The sequence below is a fragment of the Nelusetta ayraudi genome, unplaced genomic scaffold (assembly GCF_046127955.1).
Source record: "Nelusetta ayraudi isolate G7.1 ecotype Tasmania unplaced genomic scaffold, CSIRO-AGI_Nayr_v1 ptg000256l, whole genome shotgun sequence".
Taxonomy (NCBI): Eukaryota; Metazoa; Chordata; class Actinopteri; order Tetraodontiformes; family Monacanthidae; genus Nelusetta; species Nelusetta ayraudi.
This window is the reverse complement of record NW_027466305.1, coordinates 175,838-197,157: the sequence shown is the minus strand read 5'-3', so window position 1 is coordinate 197,157 and position 21,320 is coordinate 175,838. Positions and strand designations below refer to the sequence as shown.

Below are 21,320 nucleotides of genomic sequence, written 5' to 3'. Positions count from 1 at the left end.
CTTTTGTTAATGGACGTGAGAACACGAGGAAGTGATGTCATCATCAGTGGCTTCTCATGACGACTGAGCAGCGACATCAATGACAGTGTAATTGAGCGATCACACACACACACACAGTCTGGGCAGAGGAACAGGACTCCAACACACACACACACTCTACTCCCTCTGACTCCGTGCCAGGACACACACTTACAAACACAACTACACAACAGATGCACACACCCCTACTTCACACCTACGAGCCAGTGAACACACACACACACACGCACTTAAATCACAGGATTGGCCCTCCTTTGCTGCCGTCCCAGCATGCACCCTGGTTACCTGGCCGCCATCCCAGCAGCAACAGCTGCTACCTGAGGACCACACACACACACACACACACAGTGCTGTACAGGGTGTGTGTTCTGCTTTGTGTTTCCTGCTCTGGCCTAACAGGGGTTGGTGCTGCTCAACACTGCCCTCTACCTGTGGCTACCCTGCTCATACTGCGCTGAATTAAAGTTATTATTTTCTCTTCTTCTTGACCCACCACCACATGCACTTCCTGCTGGCTCTGCCTCCACCTGGGTCACTTCCTGTCTGCACCCGGTGCAACTTCACTCTTCTACTCAACAGTGGTATTGATTTTAGGCCGTCTGTTCATTTCTCCACAGTGCACTGTGACCTTGGCAGGTGGCCTTCATTTGACCTCTAGACGTACTGACCTCTGGAGGTGAGCGCCAGTGAGTAGAATCAAGGAGACAAGGAGTTTGTTTTTCACTGATTTTATTATTAAAGCGAGCAACAGAGACGCCAGCGGGACGCAGCTGCACCTCACGCCTCCTCCTTGGTGACGCGGTCCTTCTTGAGCGGCCCCTGGAGGAGACAAAACAGAAGAGCGGGTCAGTGTCGGGTTCTTCTCAGAGCGGAGAAGGTGGAGGAGCCGAGCGGAGCGTCGGTGTCGCCAGAGAGTGAACAGGGAGCGAGCCCAGAGAGACGCTGCTCCCCTGCCTCACTGGACGTCACTGTAGCACTGGAATGGAACCCAGAGTTCACACTGGAGGCTGAACCAGGTTACGAACAGTGCAGAAGGGGGCGCCAGAGAGCAGAAGCAGCAGCAGCAGCTACTGACCATGAAGGCCTTCTTCTCCTCCAGCGTCTGGAAGCGGCCGTGACCGAACTTGGACGTGGTGTCGATGAACTTGAGGTCGATCTTCTCCAGGGCGCGACGGTTCGTCTGCACCAGCAGAGACTGAAGGAAGACAGCGTGATGGTAGGGGGTTAACGAGGAGGTCCAAAGATCACTCTCCACCTGCTGGTCAAGCGGCGGCACTGCGCCCTGCTCACCTTGCGGAGGGTCAGCACCCTCTTCTTGGTTCCGACCACGCAGCCCTTCACCATGACGAAGTCGTTGGTCACCTCGCCGTAGTGGACGAAGCCGCCCTGCGGAGGCAGCAGAGGTCAGGTGTCTGGGAGCCCTGGGGACCGCCGGAGGCCGGCCAGCAGGGGGCGCTACTCACCAGGGGGTTGATGCTCTTGTTGGACAGGTCGTACTCGGTGGAGGCGTTGTTCTTGACCACCTTGCCGTCCTTGGTGTGGTAGCCCTGGCCGATCTTGTAGACCTTCTTGTTGACCTCCGTGCGGTGGTGGTAGCCCTTCTGGCCGGCGCGGGCCACCGAGAAGGCCACACGGGCCGGATGCCAGGCGCCGATGCAGGCCACCTTACGCAGACCACGATGGGTCTTGCGGGGGAGCTTCTTGGTGTGCCAACGGCTGGTGACACCTGGAGGCCGGGAGGTGCGTTACAGACGCCGCTCTACTCTAGACTTCTCAAAACCTGCGTGTGTGTGTGTGTGTGTGTGTGTGTGTGTGTGTGCGCGTCCCTCACCCTTGTAGCCATGACCCTTGGTGACACCAATGACGTCGATCATCTCGTCCTGGGTGAAGACGGTGTTGACGGGGACGGCCTGCTCCAGCTTCTCGCGGGCCCAGTCCACCTTGTCGGCGATGGTGCCGCCGTTCAGCTGCACCTCCATCAGGTGAGACTTCTTCTGCCTCAGCGGCAGCAGACGCATCTGCACACAGACACACAAGGGCAGGTTAAACACAGAAGGGGCAAACACCCACAATGCACTCTGAGCACGGTGGTCTCAGAAGGAAGGCAGCATGGATGGTCTCCTCATGCGTGTCGGGCGCCATGCCTGGCGCACAGTCCATGGTCCTCATCACTGTCGGGCTGTAGGTGGCGCCGGAGAGCGCTGGCTCACTCACCTGGGTGTGGGCCAGGACTCGGACCACCTGGCAGTACTTCTTCATGGAGGCAAAGTCCTTCTCCAGCTGCTTCTTGCCCTCGTCGTCCTGCCACTTCTTGCAGTACTTGGTGAAGGCCTTCTTCTTGGACTTGTACCTGCGGCCGACACGCGAGAGGTTGGCAAAGGTTCTTCATGGCCGGCGAGGGCCAGAGGAAGAACTCAGTGCGGAGGCTGCTCGCCCCTCCTCCCTGACCAGGAGGCGGGGCTCGCCAGCCGGAGCGAGGCTTTCGGCTCATGGCTCGGTTTCTCAGAAGCTCAGAAGCAACGTTCCACCGGCCAGAGGAGCCTGGAGCTCATCAGGGCCGGCGGCGGCGCCTGAGCGGAGCTGCCGAGGACGCCGTCATGGTTAGAGACAGGCAGTCGGAACTCAACACAGATCCAGACACACGTGAACGTGTGGAGGCCACCTGCTCACCAGTTCTTGTAGAAGCGGCGCTTGCACTCGTCGCTGATGTGCTCAGCGAAGATGGTCTTGAAGGTGCGCAGGCCGTGGGGGGTGTTGACATAGCCCACCACGCCAACCACCACCATGGGGGGGGTCTCCACAATGGTGACGGCCTCCACCACCTCCTTCTTGTTCACCTCTGCAGAAGAGAGACACCAGAAGAGGGTTGAGAAGCTGCATCTCCACGTGGATGATGTACATCAAGTTGGGGGGGGGTTTCTGCTTCTGCTGGGCTCAGTGATCGACATTCAGCACCGGGTTTGGAACCACTATGTCCGCCCGTCGGGGATCTCATCACAGGAAGCACTTCTCTCACGCGCACACACACACACGCATATGAACTCACTTGATCCAGGTCGGTCCACCTCACGGACGATGTGAGTCATGCCGGCCTTGTAGCCCAGGAAAGCGGTCAGATGCACCGGCTTGCTCGGGTCGTCCTTGGGGAAACTCTTGGCCTTGCCGCGGTGGCGGCGGCACCTCTTACGGGGCAGGAAGCCCAGCGACCCGTGTCGCGGAGCCGAAAACTTACGGTGGGACTGTGGAGAGGAGAGAGGAGAGGAGACCGCCGTCAAGCACCGCCATGCGGGTTAGCCACAGCTAGCCTGTTAGCTCAGCTAGGGCTCGGTGGCGCGCTTCAGGGCGCAACTTTCACGTCTTTTTTCACGTGATAACTTCAGCGTGATTTTCGTGACGATTTTCACTTTGTATCGTGCGGCTGTCGCGTTAATCCGTGGTAGTTTTAACGTTACTTTGAGCTAGCGGCTAGCTCAGTTAGCCTGCCACATGTTCCGGTGCAGATCAAGTCACCGCACAAGTCAATTCGAATTAGCTTTTAATTCAACCACGTAGGAAACACCGGGTTTCAGTCTTAGAAATAGTTTAGTCCTTGTGGGGTTTTTTCTCAGCGGCTTCGGCTGAGCTGCCATCTTAGCCCGACGGTGACGCGTCAAAGAAGCAACAAATCACACCAAAGTTGAGCAAGATATGAATTTGTGCAGTAAGCGAAATGTGAGCTGGTTTGATTTGTGTGTCAATATGCAGTGAAGCGACTCGGATGTTGGAGATAAGAGTCGGATAAAGGAGAAGGGAGATGGGGAGCGAGAAGGCCAACTCACCATTTTGTCGCCGGTCCGATTTTGAAGAGGCCCTTCAGCGGGTGAGCACCCATTATATATATGGTACAAAGTATCGCGAGATTCAGCGAGGCTGTAGTCGGCTCTCACCCCGGAAGGCGTGTCTAGTTTAACCCGGTTTAGCGACAACCTCAAACTATTTGGTCAGAACTATTTTAACCGAGTAGTTTATTTTGAACCACACGGTAGTTCAGCACGAACTATTTTTTTTTTCTTCTTACAAATAAGTTCGTTCTTTAAGTGACGTCATCCCAAGTGGCCTGCCGTACGAACAAGTAGAGCATAAAGCAGAGGTGGCAACAGTATTCACATTGTGTTCTGAAGTAAAAGCATTGTATACACAACACAAAGTAAAAGTACTGATTCGACTGGTTAAAGTAAAAGTTAGTGAACTGATGAGCATCTGGGTCGTCTTGAACAGCTGTGCTGCTTCCAAAACTGTAGTTTTTGTTGTCTTGTTGTTTCAACAGCAGCACAGCCAGTCAGTCATCATTGAATGTTTGCACTTTTAATAACAACAACTAATGTTGTCACTTGAGGGCAACAGGCCATACTGCTCTCAGTAAAGATTTTCCACTGTTTCCCCCTTCGCTCGGAAATGCTAGCCCAGGTTTTCTGTTTGTTTGTTTTTTTTAATATGGCTTAAAATTTAGAAGACCACGTTATAATCTTAGTTTAACATCAGTTTATGGATTATTTACCTTGTTTTTATTGAGATGCTGAGTAAAACTAGACAAGAGTCCAGATCCAAAGCTGTCATTGCCTTCCTGTTAAAACCGTGTATAAATACAATACAGTTGTAGGGGGTCGTGACCCCTGACAGCCCAGCTGCGAACAACTGTTTGAAATGTACGACCCGCTGATGAAAATGAAAACTCTTCGTGTTCTTTCAACGTCATTTATTATTTGCTTCATTTTAATCTCTGTGTCATCAATGTGTTTATTGACAGACAGAAGGAAGGAAGTCAACTGAAGCCATCGACTCGGTCAGACGTTGGATATCAATGAAAGAAATGAGATGTTTTGAGATGAGCAAAGGTTTAAGGCATTTTTCATCATCGTCAGCATAGTAAAGTCCCAGCTGATCCTTCAGCTTCAAGAGTCTCTCCCCCATCACCACAGCGCCACCTAGGGAATTGCCTTATATGTCCCAGTACCCACAAGCTAATGAAACCATTAAGGGGGGGGGGGGGTAATCTTTGGCTGCAGGCACTTATGCAGGAGAGGTGATGAGGTTCGTCTTGCGCTCCTAAAGTTCTCCTCCTAAACCTTCCGCTCTGGACTTTTGCATAAAATGAGTCCCGCCAGCGGAGACACAGAGGCAGACGCTCCGCAAACACACGGCAGACACACAGACAGACAGACAGACAGACAGACAGACAGAGGAGAGTCTCACACCACCGCCCTCTGCAAGCACAGGGGGCCAATGATTGGTCAACAGTGACGCGACATCATCGCCATGGGAGGCCAGGAAGGCCAGCAGGGCAACGCGGCTAGGCTAGGCTATGCTATGCTAGGCTAGGCTAGCGGGCCTGAGCTCTTCATGCAGCTCAGTTTGCATGCACGCTAAGCTGGTCGACAGACATCAACAGCTGAGACAGCGACAGCGATTGGCTGACCATGTGACTCCACCCCCTCAGTAATTTCACACAAGACAAGCCCCCTTTAAACAGAAAGAGAGAGAGAGAGAGAGAGAGAGAGAGAGAGAGAGAGAGAGACATTCAGGATGAAACTGTGAAAACAAGTGTTGACATTTGTGCTTCGAGAGGGGGGCCCCCTAGTGGCCGTGAATAGTCAAGGACGAGCGTTGGAGCGTCGGCCCGTCAGCACATGTGCGCCCACGCCAACACGTGTCCAGTTCTGAGCGTGAGCCCCGCCCACCAGGGCTCACTGTTGCCCCCCGTTGGTCCTCTGGAAGAAGGCCTTCCCGAACTCGTAGGTGCTGATGGTGACGGCGCAGGAGGGGGCCACCCGGAGCACCCGGGGCCAGAGGCCTGAGGAGGAGCATCCACACACTGAGGGCTGAGACCACACCACCATCAGCCCCTCCCCCACCCTACAGGCCCCTCCCCCACCTCCCTGTTCATCACAGCAGACAGCAGCCAGTGAGGTTACCTGCAAACAGGCCTCTGTAGCCGAGCTCCGCCCAGATCTCCCTCAGGATCTTCCAGGTGGACGAGGTCTTCTTCACCGGTGCTGCCGAGGGGAGACAACAGGTGAAGAGGAAGTCCTCACAGAAACACCTGAACCACATTAGAAAGAAAACATCACAGGAAATGGCTGTTTAATGTTTTAATTAGCCCCCCCACCCCCGACCCCACACCACTACCACCACCAGGCCTCCCAGCGTCAGCGGGACCACGTGATCCCCCTCTGACTCAAAGGACAACTCAAAGTTGCGTCTCGGTTCCGGTACCAACCCAGGAGCGGGTCCACCTCCCCCAGCAGGATCTGCCGCTGTGTCTTCACCACGTCGAACGGCAGCGTCAGGATGGCGGCCACCTGCAACACAGGAAGTGATGGCGTCACGTTACCCAGGCAACGGTGGAGCAACGTTAGAACGGTTTCTATTGACTCTGGGTTCCAGCTGGGAGCCTGCAGCAGGTCAAGGGAGGGGTGGAGGTGGAGGTGGAGGTGGAGGTGGAGGTGGTGGTGGTGGTGGTGTCTACTCACAGCTCCAGACAGCCCCGCAGCTCCGAAGCTGAAGAGGAAGTTGGTGTGCGTGGCTCCAGTGTGGTGGCAGAACCCGGCCTTCAGCGCCTCGTAGCTGGACCAGTAGAACGCTGCCAAACACAGGGAGGTCAGGAGGTCAGCTGGCGGGGTGGCGGGGGGAAACGGGGGGGGGGTCGGCCTTGAGCTCACCAGAGAAGGGGACGTCCCTGAGCACGGTGGGGCCCCACCCCCTCCACAGCGACAGCGCGCCATGCTGGGCCACGGCCCAACGGATGCAGGCCAGCAGTTCTCGGGAGGGCCGCCGTCGGGACTGCATCTTGGTCCGGACCAGTTCCAGGGGGCTGATGACCGTCACGGCCCCCACTGGAACACACACACACACACACACACACACACACACGGGTGACTGTTGTGCTCACTCGTTGTGGTGGTGACTTGTGGGCGTGGCCAGCAGGACTCACTCCGGGCTGCTGCCCCGGCCAGGAAGGGAGCGTAGTTCCCCGGACCCAGGTTGCACCACAGGAAATCCCGCAGGGCATCGTAGCAGGTGAAGTACATGATGGTGGCGGGGACGGCCATCACTCTGCACCACCGACACACAACAGCCACACCAGTCAGGACCCTGACCCTGACCCTGACCCTGACCCTGGTCCTGACCCTGATCCTAACTCTGATCCTGGCCCTGGTCTGGACCATGATCCTAGTCTGAGCCCTGATCCTGATCGTGACCACTATCAACTTGTGCGTCAGGATGGACGTGTTCCTTCACTCTGAGGGACCTGTGGCCTTCCAGCCTGGGTCCAGACTGGGACCAGAAGAGGATCAGAACCAGGAGACAGAACTGGGAATGAGGAGGCGGTGCAGAAGCCACTCACAGCGTTGGCGACAGGCCGCTCCACAGGGACCGCAGCCCCTCGTGCCGAACGATCTTCACAAAGGCGTCCTAGCGACCAAACAGCCAGTCAGTCAGTCAGTCAGTCGGCCCGCTGGTTTAAGCCCCGCCCCCACTCCCTGGTCATGTGACCCTGAGCTCACCAGGGTGCCGCTGAACTGCGCCGAGCAGCTGCTCCGGTTCTGGTGCAGCAGGACGTTGTCCAGCAGGCGTTTACAGAACAGGAAGCCCCTCCCTGTGGGGGCGGAGTCAAGTCAGCGCTGCGTTTAATGACATGACAGTAGATGGGGGGGAGGGGCAGAGCTTCACAGTTGGTAAGCGGCTGATTCGCTGAGGGCGTGAAGGCCGAGCTAACACAACAGGACGAACAGGAAAACACCAGAGCTTGTTTGTCTGTGCTGGCAGAGGCCAGCGGGTGGAGGCCACCAGTGGGGGGCGCTGTGTCGCGCCGTGGACGTACTCACGCTCGGAATGACGGATGATGCTGTCGCGCGGCGGCGCCGCCTCCAGGGCTAAAGCTGCAGGACGAGGCAGGAAGTCACAAAAACTGAAGACTGAGCCACACAAAACCACTGAAGAAGAAGAAGAAGAAGAAGAAGAAGAAGAAGAGTTACCTTGGTACGACGGCGTCTGCTGGGACTGCAGCCTGACCTTCACCACGTCCAGCGGCGTGACTGCACACACACACACACACACACACACACACACCATCAATGATCTGGACCATCAACTTCAACCTGAACTTAACGTAACTCTGGCGGGGGGCAGGGACCGGGTGGGCGGGGCCTACGGTCACATGGGTCAGAGCCATCGTCTCGGACATACGCACGTGGACTCACCGAACAGCGAGGTGAGGAGGACCCCGCTGCCTGACGCCACCATCTGCTGCACGGGCGTGAGAGCGCCCCCGCTGGCCACCTCCTGCCGCATCTCGTCCACCTGGGGGGGTGGGGTGGGGAATCCAGACTGACATTCAGAAGATATTTTTGTTTTTTGTTTTTTTTATTGCAGCCTCTAATCGCTGCGAGTCCTCCGGCATCAGTGGAGAGGAGAGAGGACACAGCTGCACCGCTGCAGCAGGAGCCGGCAGGGAAAACAACACAACTTCACAACAACAACAACAACAACAACAACAACAACAACAGAGCTGGAGTCAGGGACGACGAGCTCGGTTCCGCTGTTAGCCGAGTGCTAACACGGCTAACAGCGAAACCCAAGCAGACATCTGGAGCATCGAGGCAGCCAAACACTGCCGGCTGTGCTCAGCTGACCAATGCGAGTAGATGTAGACGCATCCTCCGCGCGCCCGCTGACGCGGCGGAGGGCCGTTAGCCCGGCTAGCCTGGTTAGCTCCCCCCGGTGCTGACAGGTAGCAGGGACTCACCTGTCGCTGCCGCCGGTGTCTCCAGCGGTGCTCTGGGCTGCAGGCTGCCCGTCGTCTCCGCACTGAGCGCCAAGCAGCGGTGGTCCTGCTCCTCCTGCTCCTCCTGCTCCTCCTGCTCTTCCTCCTCCTCCTGCTCCGCCCCCCTGCCTGGCTGCGCTGCAGCTCCTGGACACGCCCACTCGGCTGACGTCACGGGGTGTGCGCGCAAGTACGCCGGTGTGTGTGTGTTGTTATAAAAAGAAGAAGAAGGAAAAAAATGTGCGCCTGACGAGGCAGAGAGATCAAAGGCAGATGGAAGAGGAACCCGCAGCGGTTTGCACGCCGCACGCGACAAGTTCAGAGAGAGAGAGAGAGAGAGAGAGAGAGAGAGAGAGAGAGAGAGAGAGAGAGAGGCAGGCGGCACTGTTTCTCAACTTCAACCTGGTCCCTGGTCCTACAACCTGGTCCTACAACCTGGTCCCTGGTCCTACAACCTGGTCCTACAGGCATCAAAGGTGAAAGAGTCAAAAAGATAAAAATAAAAAGTCACATCACTTAAGCAAATGAAAAATCAAGGAATCTGATTGTGTGTCCTGGAGTCCTGGGACTGAGCTTGTTGGTGCCTCCTCAGCGATGACAGAGGTGCTAAGATGCTAATGAGGCTCAGTGCTGGTTCGACTGTATGTAAGAGTGTTGTACTGGTGGTTTCCAGGTCCACCAGGCCACGCCCCCTGCTCTCTCTCTCTCTCTCTCTCTCTCTCTCTCCCTCAGTGTGACAGTGACTGGAGGCAGTGGAGTCACTTTCTCTTCCCTCCAGCTGTCCGACTGACGTGTGTCTGCAAGGTAAGACCATCATTCACTCTCAATCTGAGAAATCAAGCCGAGCACCTGCAGCGTCTCCGTCAACCACAGTGTTTGGAATCTGGGTGGGTTTTTTTCCCCCACTCGTCGCGATCACATGATTTTAAATTTGAATTCAGCCCCAGTTCTTCGGCCCGCCGGTGCTTTTGAACCTCGAGTGTGTGCCGTGTTTCATCATCAGAACTCTGAAACAGTTTGTTTGTCTCCCACACTTTGCTGAGTTTTCTGTGTTTGGAGAGGGAAAGTGAAAGTGACTGGTCTGGTGGCCCGCCTCAAACACACACCAGCGTAGAATCCAGTAGTACTTGCTGTGTGTGTGTGTGTGTGTGTGTGTGTGTGTGTGTGTGTGTGTGTGTGTGTGTGTGTGTGTGAGAGACATAGAGAGAGAGAGAGTGAGAGAGAGACAGAGAGTGAGCAGCTGTTTGTGGTTCAGACGGGAGATTCCACACAATCACACGCCCTGTGTGTGTGTGTGTGTGTGTGTGTGTGTGTGTGTGTGTGTGTGTGTGTGTGTGCGCGTGCGTGCGTGCGTGCGTGCGTGCGTGCGTGCGTGCGTGTGTGTGTGTGTGTGTGTGTGTGTGCAGATGCTGCTGCTGCCGCTGCTGCTGTGTGTGGGCCTGCCGGTGCTGCTCGCTCCAGGAGGATGTGGAGCCACTCGGACCTGCTGCAGTGCCACTGTAAGCTGCTGCTCAGTCCCATGATCACTGCGTCTTCCTGTTCAGCCACATTCTACTGACAGCAGGAACTGGCAGAGCACACACACACACACACACACACACACACACACACACACGCACACACACACACACACACACCTGCGGGACTCTTTTGTGTCGTTTATGAAAGTGGATCACTTCCTCTTGCAGAGAGGAAGCTTCAGTCTTCGGGCTGTTTCACTTCATAATTCCGCCCATCTCAGTTTTCTGATCAGTGACTGCGCCCCCTGCAGGGCGTCCCTGGCGAGCAGCTCTGCTGCCCCGCTGGCCACAGATGCAGCGCCGATGGACGCTCGTGCGTCAGAGAAGGTGGGAAGCCTCCGCTAGTCTTCTGGTCCACTGGTCCTCTGGTCCACTGGTCCTCTGGTCCTCTGGTCCACTGGTCCACTGATCCTCTGGTCCACTGGTCCTCTGGTCCTCTGGTCCACTGGTCCACTGATCCTCTGGTCCACTGGTCCTCTGGTCCACTGATCCTCTGGTCCTCTGGTCCACTGGTCTTCTGGTCCACTGGTCCTCTGGTCCTCTGGTCCACTGGTCCACTGATCCTCTGGTCCTCTGGTCCTCTGGTCCACTGGTCTTCTGGTCCACTGGTCCTCTGGTCCTCTGGTCCACTGATCCTCTGGTCCACTGGTCCACTGATCCTCTGGTCCACTGGTCCACTGATCCTCTGGTCCACTGGTCCTCTGGTCCTCTGGTCCACTGGTCCACTGATCCTCTGGTCCTCTGGTCCTCTGGTCCACTGGTCTTCTGGTCCACTGGTCCTCTGGTCCTCTGGTCCACTGATCCTCTGGTCCACTGGTCCACTGATCCTCTGGTCCTCTGGTCCTCTGGTCCTCTGGTCCTCTGGTCCACTGGTCCTCTGGTCCACTGGTCCACTGGTCCTCTGGTCCTCTGGTCCACTGATCCACTGATCCACTGGTCCTCTGGTCCACTGGTCCACTGGTCCTCTGGTCCTCTGATGTTCTGATGTTCTGACTGATCCACTGGTCCTCTGATGTTCTGATGTTCTGACCTCAGTGCTGTGCTTCTCCTGCAGCTGTGGTCTGGTGTGACTCCACTGGATACTGTCCTGATGGCAGCACCTGCTGTCAAACCACAGCAGGGACGTGGAACTGCTGTCCGCTGGCTCAGGTTCAACTCTTCACTCTCTGATTACTGCCATCAGGTTCTACCGGTTCTGGCTTAACAAGGAACTGCCAATGGACCAACCAGGCTCCTTGTTTTTATACTGCAGTGTTTATTGAACTACTGCGTAGGAGCAAAAAGTAGACAGCAGAGGAGGTTGCAGGACGTCACTTCCTGTGCAAACAGGAAACAGTCAATTTCACCCTCTGCCACCAAACACTTTTCGGCATTGTTAGCATTAGCATTAGCCAGTGGAAAGCTGCCATGGAAATGCAACCTGTGTGTCCGTAGGGCGTCTGCTGTCAGGATCACGTCCACTGCTGCCCTCACGGCACCACCTGCAACCTGGCCGTCAGCTCCTGCGACAACAGCAGCGCCGCCTCGGTGCCGCTGTTCCGCAAGGTTCCCACCTTCAGCGCCACACCGCTGCTCCCAGCGCCGGGGGCGGGGCATGTGAAGTGCGACGCCTCTCGTAGCTGCCCCGACACCAAGACCTGCTGCAAGAACCGACAGGGCGGCTGGTCCTGCTGCCCACTGCCACAGGTGAGCCCCTCCCTCCACCAACCAGCTGGCTAGCAGGGAGGCTAGCAGCTAACTGGCTAGCACAAGTATGGGCAAACTACAGCCCGGGGGCCATATGCGGCCCGTAAAGCTTTTTGATCCGGCCCGCTGAAGCTTGAAGCTTGGAAGAAATGATATTGACAGTCAGTCAGTCATCAAACAGCTGCATCTGCTCCATGTTTGCAGTGTTCGCAGAGTCATTTCACTAAAGAGAATAACACCCTGGAGGTTCTGGGTGGTTCTAGGAGGTTCTGGATGGTTCTGGGTGGTTCTAGGAGGTTCTAAGAGCTAAACACCCTGGTGGGGCTTCATAGAAACTGATTTGGTTGCAACTTTGCTTTGCTTCATTTTCCATTGACATTACAGCAACATGGTTTCTACATCATAGATGGTTTCCTCCTATGAGGAGGCTCACCAGAACACTGCATCCATCTGCTGCTGCTCCGCTACCCCCCTCTGGCACACTGTAGAACCCAGTGTGGCCCCACCAGTCAAACAGTTGGCCCAGCCCTGGACTAGCAGCTAAATGAGAGGCTAGCTCGTAGCAGAGCGGCCAGAAGCAAGCAGATAGGCTATCAGCTACTAGATAGCCTAGCGGCTAACTGAGTGGTCAGTCTGTGGGGAGGGGCCTCAGACTTTATTTGCCACTAACACAGAGAGTTTTTTCCTTGCTTCTCACTCATGCTGCCTTGGTCCAATCAGGCGGTCTGCTGCGCCGACCATGAGCACTGCTGCCCGACCGGCACCACCTGCGACCTCACCACCTTAACCTGCAACAGAGGGTCAGAGTCCACGCCCATGTGGCGCAAGGAGCCCGCCGTGATGGTGATGGCGATGAGATCCAGAGAGCCGATGGAGGAGGCGGAGGAGGCGGAGGCGGAGCTTGTGAACCCATGTGACGACCACACCAGCTGCAAGGATAGCGAAACCTGCTGCCTCAACAAGAGGTCTGAGAAGTGGGGCTGCTGCCCGCTGCCCAAGGTCAGGACACACAACAACAACACCACAACACAACAACACAACAACACAACAGCACAACAGCAGCTGCGCTTCCACCACTCTGAGCATTCAGCAAAACATGAACATGGCAATAAAAGCTGGTGGTGGACGCAGCTCAGCCTGGAAGAACCTCTGCAATATGGCTGGAAGGTTCTGGAAGGTTCTGGAAGGTTCTGAGGCTCTCATCAGGAGGTTTTTCACACTGATCCATAGAGAGGAACATGGCTGTGTTCACACTGACACGTCAGCGGGGGTCACGTGACCAGTGGACTTCCAATAGCTGCTAATGCTCGGAGATTTGAGCAGAATTGCGGCCGATGCGCTTTCACACCGTTTGATGGAAACACCTGCAAACTGCAGGTTTTCGAAATTTTCGAAATTTTATTTATAAGAACTTTCATGGAAACGCACACTTTCACTTCATTTCCTCATTCATTCATTCAGTCATTGTGCTTGACTGTCAGTCGTCGGTGATGGTGGTGGTGGTGGTGGGGGCGGGGGGGGTAGATGGATGGAGCTGGGACTCCCCCCTCCCCTCCCCTAACCCCACAATAACAACTGAAAAAGAGGAAGTGTCTCCAGCGGTCTGAGCGCCTCACTTCCTCTCCGCCCCCTCACTTCCCATCAGGCCGTGTGCTGCGAGGGCGGACATCACTGCTGCCCCTCCGGCTTCCAATGCAGCGGGCGCCACAGCTGCACTGCAGGGGGCTTCACCTTCCCCTGGTACGCCACTGTGGCTGCCAGCAGCAACCAGGTGAGCGGCGTCCCCCCCCCTGCTCGTCCTCTCCTGCTGCGTCTGTGTGTTATGTTTGCCTGCAACACCTAACGTGTCACTGCTCCTCACCCCCCCCCCCCCCCCCCCTCCCCCAAAGAAAAAGCTGAGGAGCGCCCTGCTGGCCCCGCCCACCCCGCCTACCCCACCCGCCCCGCTGAGTGACGTCCCCTGTGACGAGACGACCAGCTGCGAGGACGGACAGACCTGCTGCCGTATGTCCGCCACCCAGTGGGGGTGCTGTCCGCTGCCTCACGTACGTCAGAAAGCGTTGACCTCGCTCGCTCGGCCGAGCCACAGCGCGGGGGGGGGGGGGGGGGGTCCGTTAGCTTAGCTTAGCTTAGCATGAAGACAGAAACGCAGGTGGAAACGGGCAGGCAGGTGAAACCCGAGGTCGCACCCTTTGCACCTCTGTGGATGAAAGCAGCAACCAGCAATTTGGCCTCTAACGGGTTTGACCTTTGACCTGACAAACAAGGCCCAAGAGACGACATTGACGAGATTCAACTTAATTGCCATTGCACGTACAGAGCAACAAAATGCAGTTAGCATTCAACCAGAAGTGCTTAGAGTAGAGCATATATATATATATATATATATATATATATATATATATATGTATATATATATATGTATATATATATATATATATATATATATATATATATATTACTTTCTATGCTGCTACACTGCAGATAGACACTGAAGACATGAAATATATGAGCAAGATGTGTCATTATGCAGCAGAGAAAAACACCTTCAGTAACTATGCTTTTTGAAGAATTTCAAAATAAAAGGTGTTTGAGTTATTGGACACTTTTATTGTTTCCTCCATAATTCCACGTGTGTTCATCCGTAGTTTTTCATGCCTTCAGTGAGAAACTGCAGCGTCAACAATCCTGAGAATGAAAGAGAAGACGTTCAGTTCACAGTCCAAACTGTTTGAGCCCTGCTGGGGGCGCTGCAGCGCCACCACCATTAAGTAACCAGCAGCACAACCCGGCGCGACAGCTGACTCACTGCTGCCCCCTTGTGTCCCGCAGGCCGTGTGTTGCAGCGACAGGCTGCACTGCTGCCCCACCGGCTCCACTTGCACCGCGGCCGGGGAGTGCGTGCCGAAACCCCGCCCCTACTGGAGCGACTGAAACGTGACCACAACTGAGCGCCATCAATATTCTGCACTGTGATCAATAAAGTGGCGATGTTTTTTTTATTGTTTAAGCTGTTTTTGGGAAGTCAAACTTCTCCTGTTTGATTCGCTGCTATCGCCTCGTTATAAAATACAGATTCACCGCAACAATAATCAGTTTTTTTAAAGAAGATAATTACATTTAAATCATATTTAAAAAAAAAACATGAAGGAAGTTTTTTTTTCCAAGTTTCCATTTCGAGAATAAAGTTGAGAGGCGAGTCGAAAGTTTGTCATTTAAATTGAAATTTCAGGAATAGCGTCAACATTTTGAGATTGAAGTCAAATGTTGTAATTCGAGCGGAAATCTCTGAAAATAAAGTCAAACGTTCAATGTTAAAGTCCAACATTTCGAAATCAAAATTCTGAGAATACAAAGTCAAAATTTCGAGAAGTGAAATTTCGTGAGTAAAGTCCACATGTTGAGATTAAAGTAAAAAATAAAGTTGAAATTCCAAGAATGAAGTGGAGGCTCTGCACACAAGGCTGGTGGAGTTCCTCTGTTTTCGCCAGTTTCCTGTTTACTTTTGACTTTCTTCATGGAATTTGAATTTAAAACTCAAAATGGAAACTAAAAAAAATCTCCTTCCTGTCAGAAGTTTTCTTCTTCCCGCCCTCCTCCTCCTCCCCCTCCTCCTCCTCCGTCAGTTTGGGGGTCAGATTGAATCAGGTGGTTTTTTAATTTTTTTCTTTTAGTTTGACAGACGGTGAACTCTGATCCGTCTGCTCTGGGTAGTTTGGCAGCTTCTGATTGGTTCTGCAGCATCTGTGGCATTTCTGAATAAAGAGTTGTTTTTCCGTCTCTCAACCTTGTTCAGCGTCTGTGGGGTTTTTTCTTCCTCGCTGCTTCCGGCTAGAATCCTCCTTTCCCCGCCTCAGAGTGACGTCACACTGTTGCTGTAGAAACCCAACGACGTTACAACCTGTGTGACGTCACTCTGCTTTCACACGTTGAAAAAGTGCAGTGGACAAATAAGTGACCGTTTCCGGGTGTCACTTCAGAATAAAAGCCCACTTTGAAGATTTTTTGTGTGTGTGTGTGTGTGTGTGTGTGTGTGTGTAACAACCCCCCCACCCCCACTACCTCCTCCACGCCCCCCATTATCGCATGGAGTTATTAGATGCAGTACCTCGAATGGCCACTGGTACCCAGTTCTTGTATCAGACTTTTATTTTGAAGACACGGAGCCTACTTCCGGTGCGGTCAGCTGACGCCGCTGCTGCGCTCTGACGTCTGAATCATCGCTGGCCAAGATGGCGAAGCACCTGCCGCGCCGCCGCTGATCGCCGCTGCGTCTCCTGCGCAGCAGCAGCAGCAGCAACAACAACAACAACAACAACAACAACAACAACAACGACAACGACCGCAACAACAATACCAGAACAACAACTTCCGGTCGCCGACATGTCCACAGACGAGCTGTCGGCGTCCGACAGCGAGGCGGCGCTGGCGGGCGCCGGGGAGCGCTGGGCTCCGGTGGGCGCCGTGGCCAGTCCCGAGGCGGAGCGCGGCTCCGCGGGGAGGCCGCGGGCCGAGCAGCAGCAGGAGGAGGCGCTGGAGGAGGCGCTGGAGCAGGAGCAGATGGCCGGCCGCCTGGTCAGGCTGGAGGAGGAGCAGGCGCAGCTCAACTCGTCGCTGCTGGCGCTCACCTCGCACTTCGCGCAGGTGCAGTTCCGACTCAAGCAGATCGTGCACGCCCCTAGCGGCGACAAGGAGACGATGCTGGCCGAGCTGGAGGAGTTCGCCTTCCGAGGCTGCCCGCATGTGGCGGTGGGCTGCCGGGGTGGAGGTCGAGGAGGTGGAGGAGGTGAAGCAGGAGGAGGAGGAGCACCGCTGGAGGCCTCGGTGGGTCTCTCTCTCTCTCTCTCTCTCTCTCTCTGTCTCTCTGTCTCTCTCTCTCTCTCACACTCTCCATCAATCTCTCTCTCTCTCCACACACACTGACAACAATGGGGAAGCAGCAGGTGTGCAGCCACTTCCTTGTGTGTTGCTGCTGTTGTCGTCATCCACCACTGCAACAACACTTTGCCTTTGTGTGTCTGAACTCTGCTTCCTCATCACGCTTCAACACAACAACACAGTCACCGCTTCATTGTTGTTTTTCCTGAATGTGAAGAACAAACCGTGAACGTGTGTGTGTGTGTGTGTGTGTGTGTGTGTGTGTGTGTGTGTGTGTGTGTGTGTGTGTGTGTGTGTGTGCCCCCCCTCAGACTGAGCGTCTGGAGGCGCAGCGGGAGCAGCAGAAGGAGCTGATCGTGCAGCTGAAGACGCAGCTGGACGACCTGGAGCACTTTGCCTACCAGGAGGGCAGCTACGACTCGCTGCCGCAGTCCGTCGTCATGGAGCGGCAGAAGGTACCATGGTCCGCTTCGTCGCTCAACGGCCCAACTGAACAGCGCTGAGGCCGAGACGTCGCGTTGACCTTTCACAGTACAATACGGCAACATTGCAAATTAGCATGAAAATCCACTGGATCCACCGAGTTCCACATCACTGACTTCCTGCCTGAAGCACCTGCTGATACACCTGAGACTGGATAGATACTAGATAGATAGATACTGGATAGATAGATACTAGATAGATACTGGATAGATAGATGATAGATAGATACTAGATAGATACTAGATAGATACTAGATAGATACTAGATAGATAGATAGACAGATAGATACTAGATAGATAGATAGATAGATACTAGATAGATAGATACTAGACAGATAGATACTAGATAGATAGATACTAGATGGATAGACAGATAGATACTAGATAGATAGATAGATAGATACTAGATAGATAGATACTAGATAGATAGATACTAGACAGATAGATACTAGATAGATAGATACTAGATAGATAGATAGATAGATACTAGATAGATAGATACTAGATAGATAGATACTAGACAGATAGATACTAGATAGATAGACAGATAGATACTAGATAGATAGATAGATAGATACTAGATAGATAGATACTAGACACATAGATACTAGAGATATGAAACAGCTGCACAATTTTCCAAATGGAAAGATTGCTAGTATTTACTCATTATTTTTATTGTTCTGCCCCCTGGTGGTGTGAACACACACACTGACTTTAACGGCCGCAGTCTGCTGCGGCGCCGCAGATGCTTTTTGGTGTGAATTGGGGGTCAGTGGCTGGCTAACCGGCTAGGCAGCTAACGCTCGGTGATGTCAGCCCGCAGCGGAATTTCCTGCTTTTCTTAAAACGTTGGATGTTTGTTCAGCGTTCACGGCTTTCAACTGAAAACAACACTGTGCAAACATCCTTCACTGCCCTTGCTCTTGGAGCTGATTTTCATCTTCCATTGACATGAAAGCAACATGTTTTCTACAATGTGCCTCACCAAAACACTCCACATCCATCTGCTGCTGCTCCGGCCCCCTCGGTCCAGTTCTAGGAGCCACCCCTGAACTGGTCCTCAGATCCTCCCGTGTTTGTGCAGGTGATCATCGACGAGCTGATCAAGAAGCTGGACGTGAACCTGAACGAGGACATCGGCAGCCTGAGCCCCGAGGAGCTGCGGCAGAGGGTGGACGCCGCCATCGCCCAGATCGTCAACCCGGCCCGGGTGAAGGAGCAGCTGGTGGAGCAGCTCAAGACGCAGATCAGAGACCTGGAGATGTTCATCAACTTCATCCAGGGTGGGTAGAGACCTGCCATGACCTTTGACCCCTGCCCCCAACATCCCCCTGCTGCTGTCGCCTCTCACTTCTCACCCCTGACGTGTCCTCCTCCTCCTCCTTCTCCTCCTCCTCCTCAGACGAGGTGGGGAGCCCCCTGCTGGCCGACGGCCTCACCCAGCAACCTCAGCCTGCAGGAGCCACGGCAGCCAAGAAGAAAGGTTGGTCTGCTGCTGCTGCTGCTGCTGCTGCTGCTCCACCACCCTCACCCTCTGTCTCCCTGTCCGTCCCTGCAGTGGAGCCGCAGCAGGCCCAGAAGATGCGTGAGACGGGCCTGCAGCTCATCCAGAAGGCCCTGGCCGTGCTGCAGATCTTCGCTGTCAGCCAGTTTGGCTGCGCCGCCGCTGCCGCCGCCGCCGCCGGCCACGTCCCTCACGACGTGTGGCCCCAGGAGCCCGGGGGGCGGGACTACGGGCCCCTGCTGCAGCGGCTGGAGGCGGCGGTGGACAAGGTGCGAGTGCTGGGCTCCTGCAGGCAGACCTCCTCCACCTCCTCCTCCTCCTCCTGCTTCTCCTCCTCGCTGGAGCACGTGGTCAACGGCGGCGGCGCGGCGGCGGTGCTGGGGCCCCGGGACGAGCTGACGGCGGCGGTGAGGAAGGAGCTGGCCCCGGCCCTCAGGGACCTGCTGGCCCACGGCCTCTTCTCGCCCTCGCAGGCGGTTAGCCTGGTGTTGGCGCCCGTCTCCTGCCTGCTGCCCTCGCGCCCCTCCGCCGCCGCCGCCATGCACCCCTGGGAGCTCTTCGTCAAGTACTACCACGCCAAGAACGGCCGGGCCTTCGCCGAGTCGCCCGCCCGCCAGCTCTCGCAGTCCTTCGGCCTGCCGGTAGGGGGCGGGGCCGCCACGGTCACGCCCAAGCAGTCGCTGCTGTGGGCGGTGCACACGGTGCTGCGCGAGCACGGCCGCTACAAGCGCGGGCCCGACTCGGAGCTGAAGGCGCTGGTGTGCCTGGCGCTCAACGAGCAGCGCCTGGTTTCCTGGCTCAACCTGCTGCTGAAGACCAGCAGCCTGGTGGCGCCGCACTACCAGGCCTGGAGCTACGTGGCCCAGACGGGCTTCGAGGGAGCCCTGCGCATCCTGGGCCGCCTCAGCCACCTGCGCTTCCAACTGCCCAGCGACCTGGCCGTGCGCCAGCTCAAGAACATCAAGGACGCCTTCTGAGGGCCTTCTGAGGGCCTTCTGAGGGCCTTCTGAGGATCTTCTGAGGGCCTTCTGAGGGCCTCTACCTTCTGAGGATCTTCTGAGGGCCTTCTGGGGATCTTCTGAGGGCCTCTACCTTCTGAGGATCTTCTGAGGGCCTTCTACAAAAAAGTGAAAGGGACATCTGAACACTGAACACAGGGCTCTCCTAGCAGACACACACACACACACACACACATACTGGGCCCTCACACTGCACAGAGGGGGGTGGGGCTTTGACAGTATTGGCTGCTGTGGGCGGAGCTTGTACTCTGCCAGGGATCACTGTAGCGTCTTGTCCCAAAAGCCAAATTTTATTGCTCGGTCACGACAATGGAAACACAAAAAAGACAAAACTACAAAACTACCAAAAACTAAGCAGCTAAACTACTGAAACACTACTGCACAGTGTTGGCCGCTGGACTCTTGGTGGCGCTGGTAGCTCGACTATCAGTGTGTGTGTGTGTGTGTGTCATTGGCTCTCCAGCATCCCTTTAAATCTCCAGGACATCAGCTGTGGCTGCAGCGCCATCTGGCGGCGACGCCACACACCCGGCTCTCTTTTCAAAGGGGAAGTTACCACAGCCCCAGTATCTCTGCTGCCCCCTGCTGGTTGGCAACGTGGCCGTGCTTGATTTGTCCACACCCTGGAGGCTGGAGGTCAGGGGTCGGTGTGGAGGTGAAGCTCCTGTTTAAACTGCTGCTCTCCTGCTTTCCATGTCCGTACAGAAGGAGGCGATGGCATTAAAAAAAAAAAAATAAATCAAAAAAACATTTCCTTGGTTTTCAGAGGAATCCCTTTTTATGATGCGTCGATGAGCTGAATGTATGAACCATAGTTGCTATTAAAATGTGCTGTTTGCTGCACGGCCAGAAACTCCCAGCCGTTTATCTTCCCAAAGTAAATAAAAAACTGAAGGATGTGTTTTAACCTGTCAGCTGTGCGAGTGTGAGACGAGTGTCTGCGCTTCACTTCCCAGTTTTGTTCTGCTGTTGTGATTCATGCGAAGAAATGTTTATTTATTAACATTGTGTTTTAGCTTCATTGTGAAGGAGGTGGAACTCTGCTGTCCTGTCACCTTCACTTCTCAATAGCCTCCTTTATGTTATGTACTTTTTTTTTTTTTTTTTTTTTAAAGATTTCTTTGTTCTTACACAACCTGTTGGCCGAGTTTGACTGAGAGTGTTCATCTGTGACACAGTGAAGGAAATAAACGACTGCACTGCGTTGGAAAGACTCCCACCGTCCTGTTTAGCACAAATTCCAGCATCATTTATATATATATATTTTTTTAAAAACAGATCTTTTATAAACTCTGACATGATAAGAAACAACTAATATATGGCTTTAATTTAAATTAACATCTTCACTATTCTCTATTCAGTGATTAGCTAATAAATTAACTTTATTTT

The 21,320-nt window shown here is 54.6% G+C and overlaps 4 protein-coding genes and 2 non-coding genes across 10 annotated transcripts; 2 read left to right on the top strand and 4 right to left on the bottom strand.

The window, feature by feature from the left end:
- Positions 1-751: 751 nt before the first annotated feature.
- rpl3 (ribosomal protein L3) lies at positions 752-12,165 on the bottom strand. Of its 2 annotated transcripts, none has more exons than XM_076017018.1 (8): positions 12,162-12,165; positions 2,710-2,878; positions 2,254-2,389; positions 1,871-2,057; positions 1,503-1,765; positions 1,330-1,425; positions 1,115-1,234; positions 752-858 (listed from the first exon to the last, which is right to left on the bottom strand). In XM_076017018.1, exons 2-8 carry the CDS (start codon positions 2,823-2,825, stop codon positions 817-819), a joined length of 960 nt encoding a protein of 319 aa, XP_075873133.1. In that variant the 5' UTR covers positions 2,826-2,878; positions 12,162-12,165; the 3' UTR covers positions 752-816. The 2 variants fall into 2 exon arrangements, with proteins under 2 accessions (XP_075873133.1, XP_075873132.1); XM_076017017.1 differs by lacking the exon at positions 12,162-12,165 and adding an exon at positions 3,086-3,302.
- LOC142882341 (small nucleolar RNA SNORA54) lies at positions 939-1,071 on the bottom strand. Its single transcript, XR_012925767.1, has one exon. It is a non-coding gene; the product is annotated as a small nucleolar RNA SNORA54 (small nucleolar RNA).
- Positions 2,126-2,219, bottom strand: LOC142882342 (small nucleolar RNA U83B). The gene has a single exon (XR_012925768.1). It is a non-coding gene; the product is annotated as a small nucleolar RNA U83B (small nucleolar RNA).
- Positions 4,774-10,543, bottom strand: slc25a39 (solute carrier family 25 member 39). Of its 3 annotated transcripts, none has more exons than XM_076017021.1 (12): positions 10,480-10,543; positions 8,280-8,379; positions 8,055-8,114; positions 7,905-7,958; positions 7,584-7,675; positions 7,424-7,491; positions 7,010-7,131; positions 6,738-6,911; positions 6,549-6,658; positions 6,296-6,377; positions 5,991-6,071; positions 4,774-5,869 (listed from the first exon to the last, which is right to left on the bottom strand). In XM_076017021.1, the coding sequence occupies exons 2-12, from the start codon at positions 8,368-8,370 to the stop codon at positions 5,763-5,765; spliced, it is 1,041 nt and encodes a 346-aa protein (XP_075873136.1). In that variant the 5' UTR covers positions 8,371-8,379; positions 10,480-10,543; the 3' UTR covers positions 4,774-5,762. The 3 variants fall into 3 exon arrangements, with proteins under 3 accessions (XP_075873136.1, XP_075873137.1, XP_075873135.1); XM_076017022.1 differs by lacking the exon at positions 10,480-10,543 and adding an exon at positions 8,825-8,995 and having other exon boundaries at positions 8,280-8,382; XM_076017020.1 differs by lacking the exon at positions 10,480-10,543 and adding an exon at positions 8,825-8,980.
- On the top strand, positions 9,628-15,839 carry grna (granulin a). Its single transcript, XM_076017011.1, has 9 exons — positions 9,628-9,646; positions 10,249-10,341; positions 10,614-10,689; positions 11,417-11,511; positions 11,797-12,048; positions 12,769-13,047; positions 13,694-13,819; positions 13,938-14,093; positions 14,881-15,839. The coding sequence occupies exons 2-9, from the start codon at positions 10,249-10,251 to the stop codon at positions 14,980-14,982; spliced, it is 1,179 nt and encodes a 392-aa protein (XP_075873126.1). The 5' UTR covers positions 9,628-9,646; the 3' UTR covers positions 14,983-15,839.
- Positions 15,840-16,183: 344 nt separating this feature from the next.
- On the top strand, positions 16,184-21,142 carry rundc1 (RUN domain containing 1). Of its 2 annotated transcripts, XM_076016992.1 has the most exons (5): positions 16,188-16,872; positions 17,238-17,381; positions 18,493-18,691; positions 18,811-18,891; positions 18,967-21,142. In XM_076016992.1, the coding sequence occupies exons 1-5, from the start codon at positions 16,432-16,434 to the stop codon at positions 19,887-19,889; spliced, it is 1,788 nt and encodes a 595-aa protein (XP_075873107.1). In that variant the 5' UTR covers positions 16,188-16,431; the 3' UTR covers positions 19,890-21,142. The 2 variants fall into 2 exon arrangements, with proteins under 2 accessions (XP_075873106.1, XP_075873107.1); XM_076016991.1 differs by having other exon boundaries at positions 16,184-16,872; positions 18,811-21,142.
- Positions 21,143-21,320: the final 178 nt, after the last annotated feature.

What these genes read in the sequence shown, in the direction of transcription:
- rundc1 (XM_076016991.1), top strand. Translation starts at nt 16,432, where the DNA reads ATGTCCACAGACGAGCTGTCGGCGTCCGACAGCGAGGCGGCGCTGGCG. An exon ending in GAGCACCGCTGGAGGCCTCG is followed by an intron (nt 16,873 to 17,237) that starts GTGGGTCTCTCT and finishes GCCCCCCCTCAG; the next exon opens with ACTGAGCGTCTGGAGGCGCA. An exon ending in GTTCATCAACTTCATCCAGG is followed by an intron (nt 18,692 to 18,810) that starts GTGGGTAGAGAC and finishes CCTCCTCCTCAG; the next exon opens with ACGAGGTGGGGAGCCCCCTG.
- grna (XM_076017011.1), top strand. Translation starts at nt 10,249, where the DNA reads ATGCTGCTGCTGCCGCTGCTGCTGTGTGTGGGCCTGCCGGTGCTGCTC. An exon ending in ACTGCTGTCCGCTGGCTCAG is followed by an intron (nt 11,512 to 11,796) that starts GTTCAACTCTTC and finishes GTGTGTCCGTAG; the next exon opens with GGCGTCTGCTGTCAGGATCA. An exon ending in GGTGCTGTCCGCTGCCTCAC is followed by an intron (nt 14,094 to 14,880) that starts GTACGTCAGAAA and finishes TGTGTCCCGCAG; the next exon opens with GCCGTGTGTTGCAGCGACAG.
- slc25a39 (XM_076017021.1), bottom strand. Translation starts at nt 8,370, where the DNA reads ATGCGGCAGGAGGTGGCCAGCGGGGGCGCTCTCACGCCCGTGCAGCAG. An exon ending in GCAGACGCCGTCGTACCAAG is followed by an intron (nt 7,959 to 8,054) that starts GTAACTCTTCTT and finishes CTCGTCCTGCAG; the next exon opens with CTTTAGCCCTGGAGGCGGCG. An exon ending in AGCGGCCTGTCGCCAACGCT is followed by an intron (nt 7,132 to 7,423) that starts GTGAGTGGCTTC and finishes TCGGTGGTGCAG; the next exon opens with AGTGATGGCCGTCCCCGCCA.
- rpl3 (XM_076017017.1), bottom strand. Translation starts at nt 3,125, where the DNA reads ATGACTCACATCGTCCGTGAGGTGGACCGACCTGGATCAA. An exon ending in GGTGGACCGACCTGGATCAA is followed by an intron (nt 2,879 to 3,085) that starts GTGAGTTCATAT and finishes TCTCTTCTGCAG; the next exon opens with AGGTGAACAAGAAGGAGGTG. An exon ending in AGGAGAAGAAGGCCTTCATG is followed by an intron (nt 859 to 1,114) that starts GTCAGTAGCTGC and finishes TGTCTCCTCCAG; the next exon opens with GGGCCGCTCAAGAAGGACCG.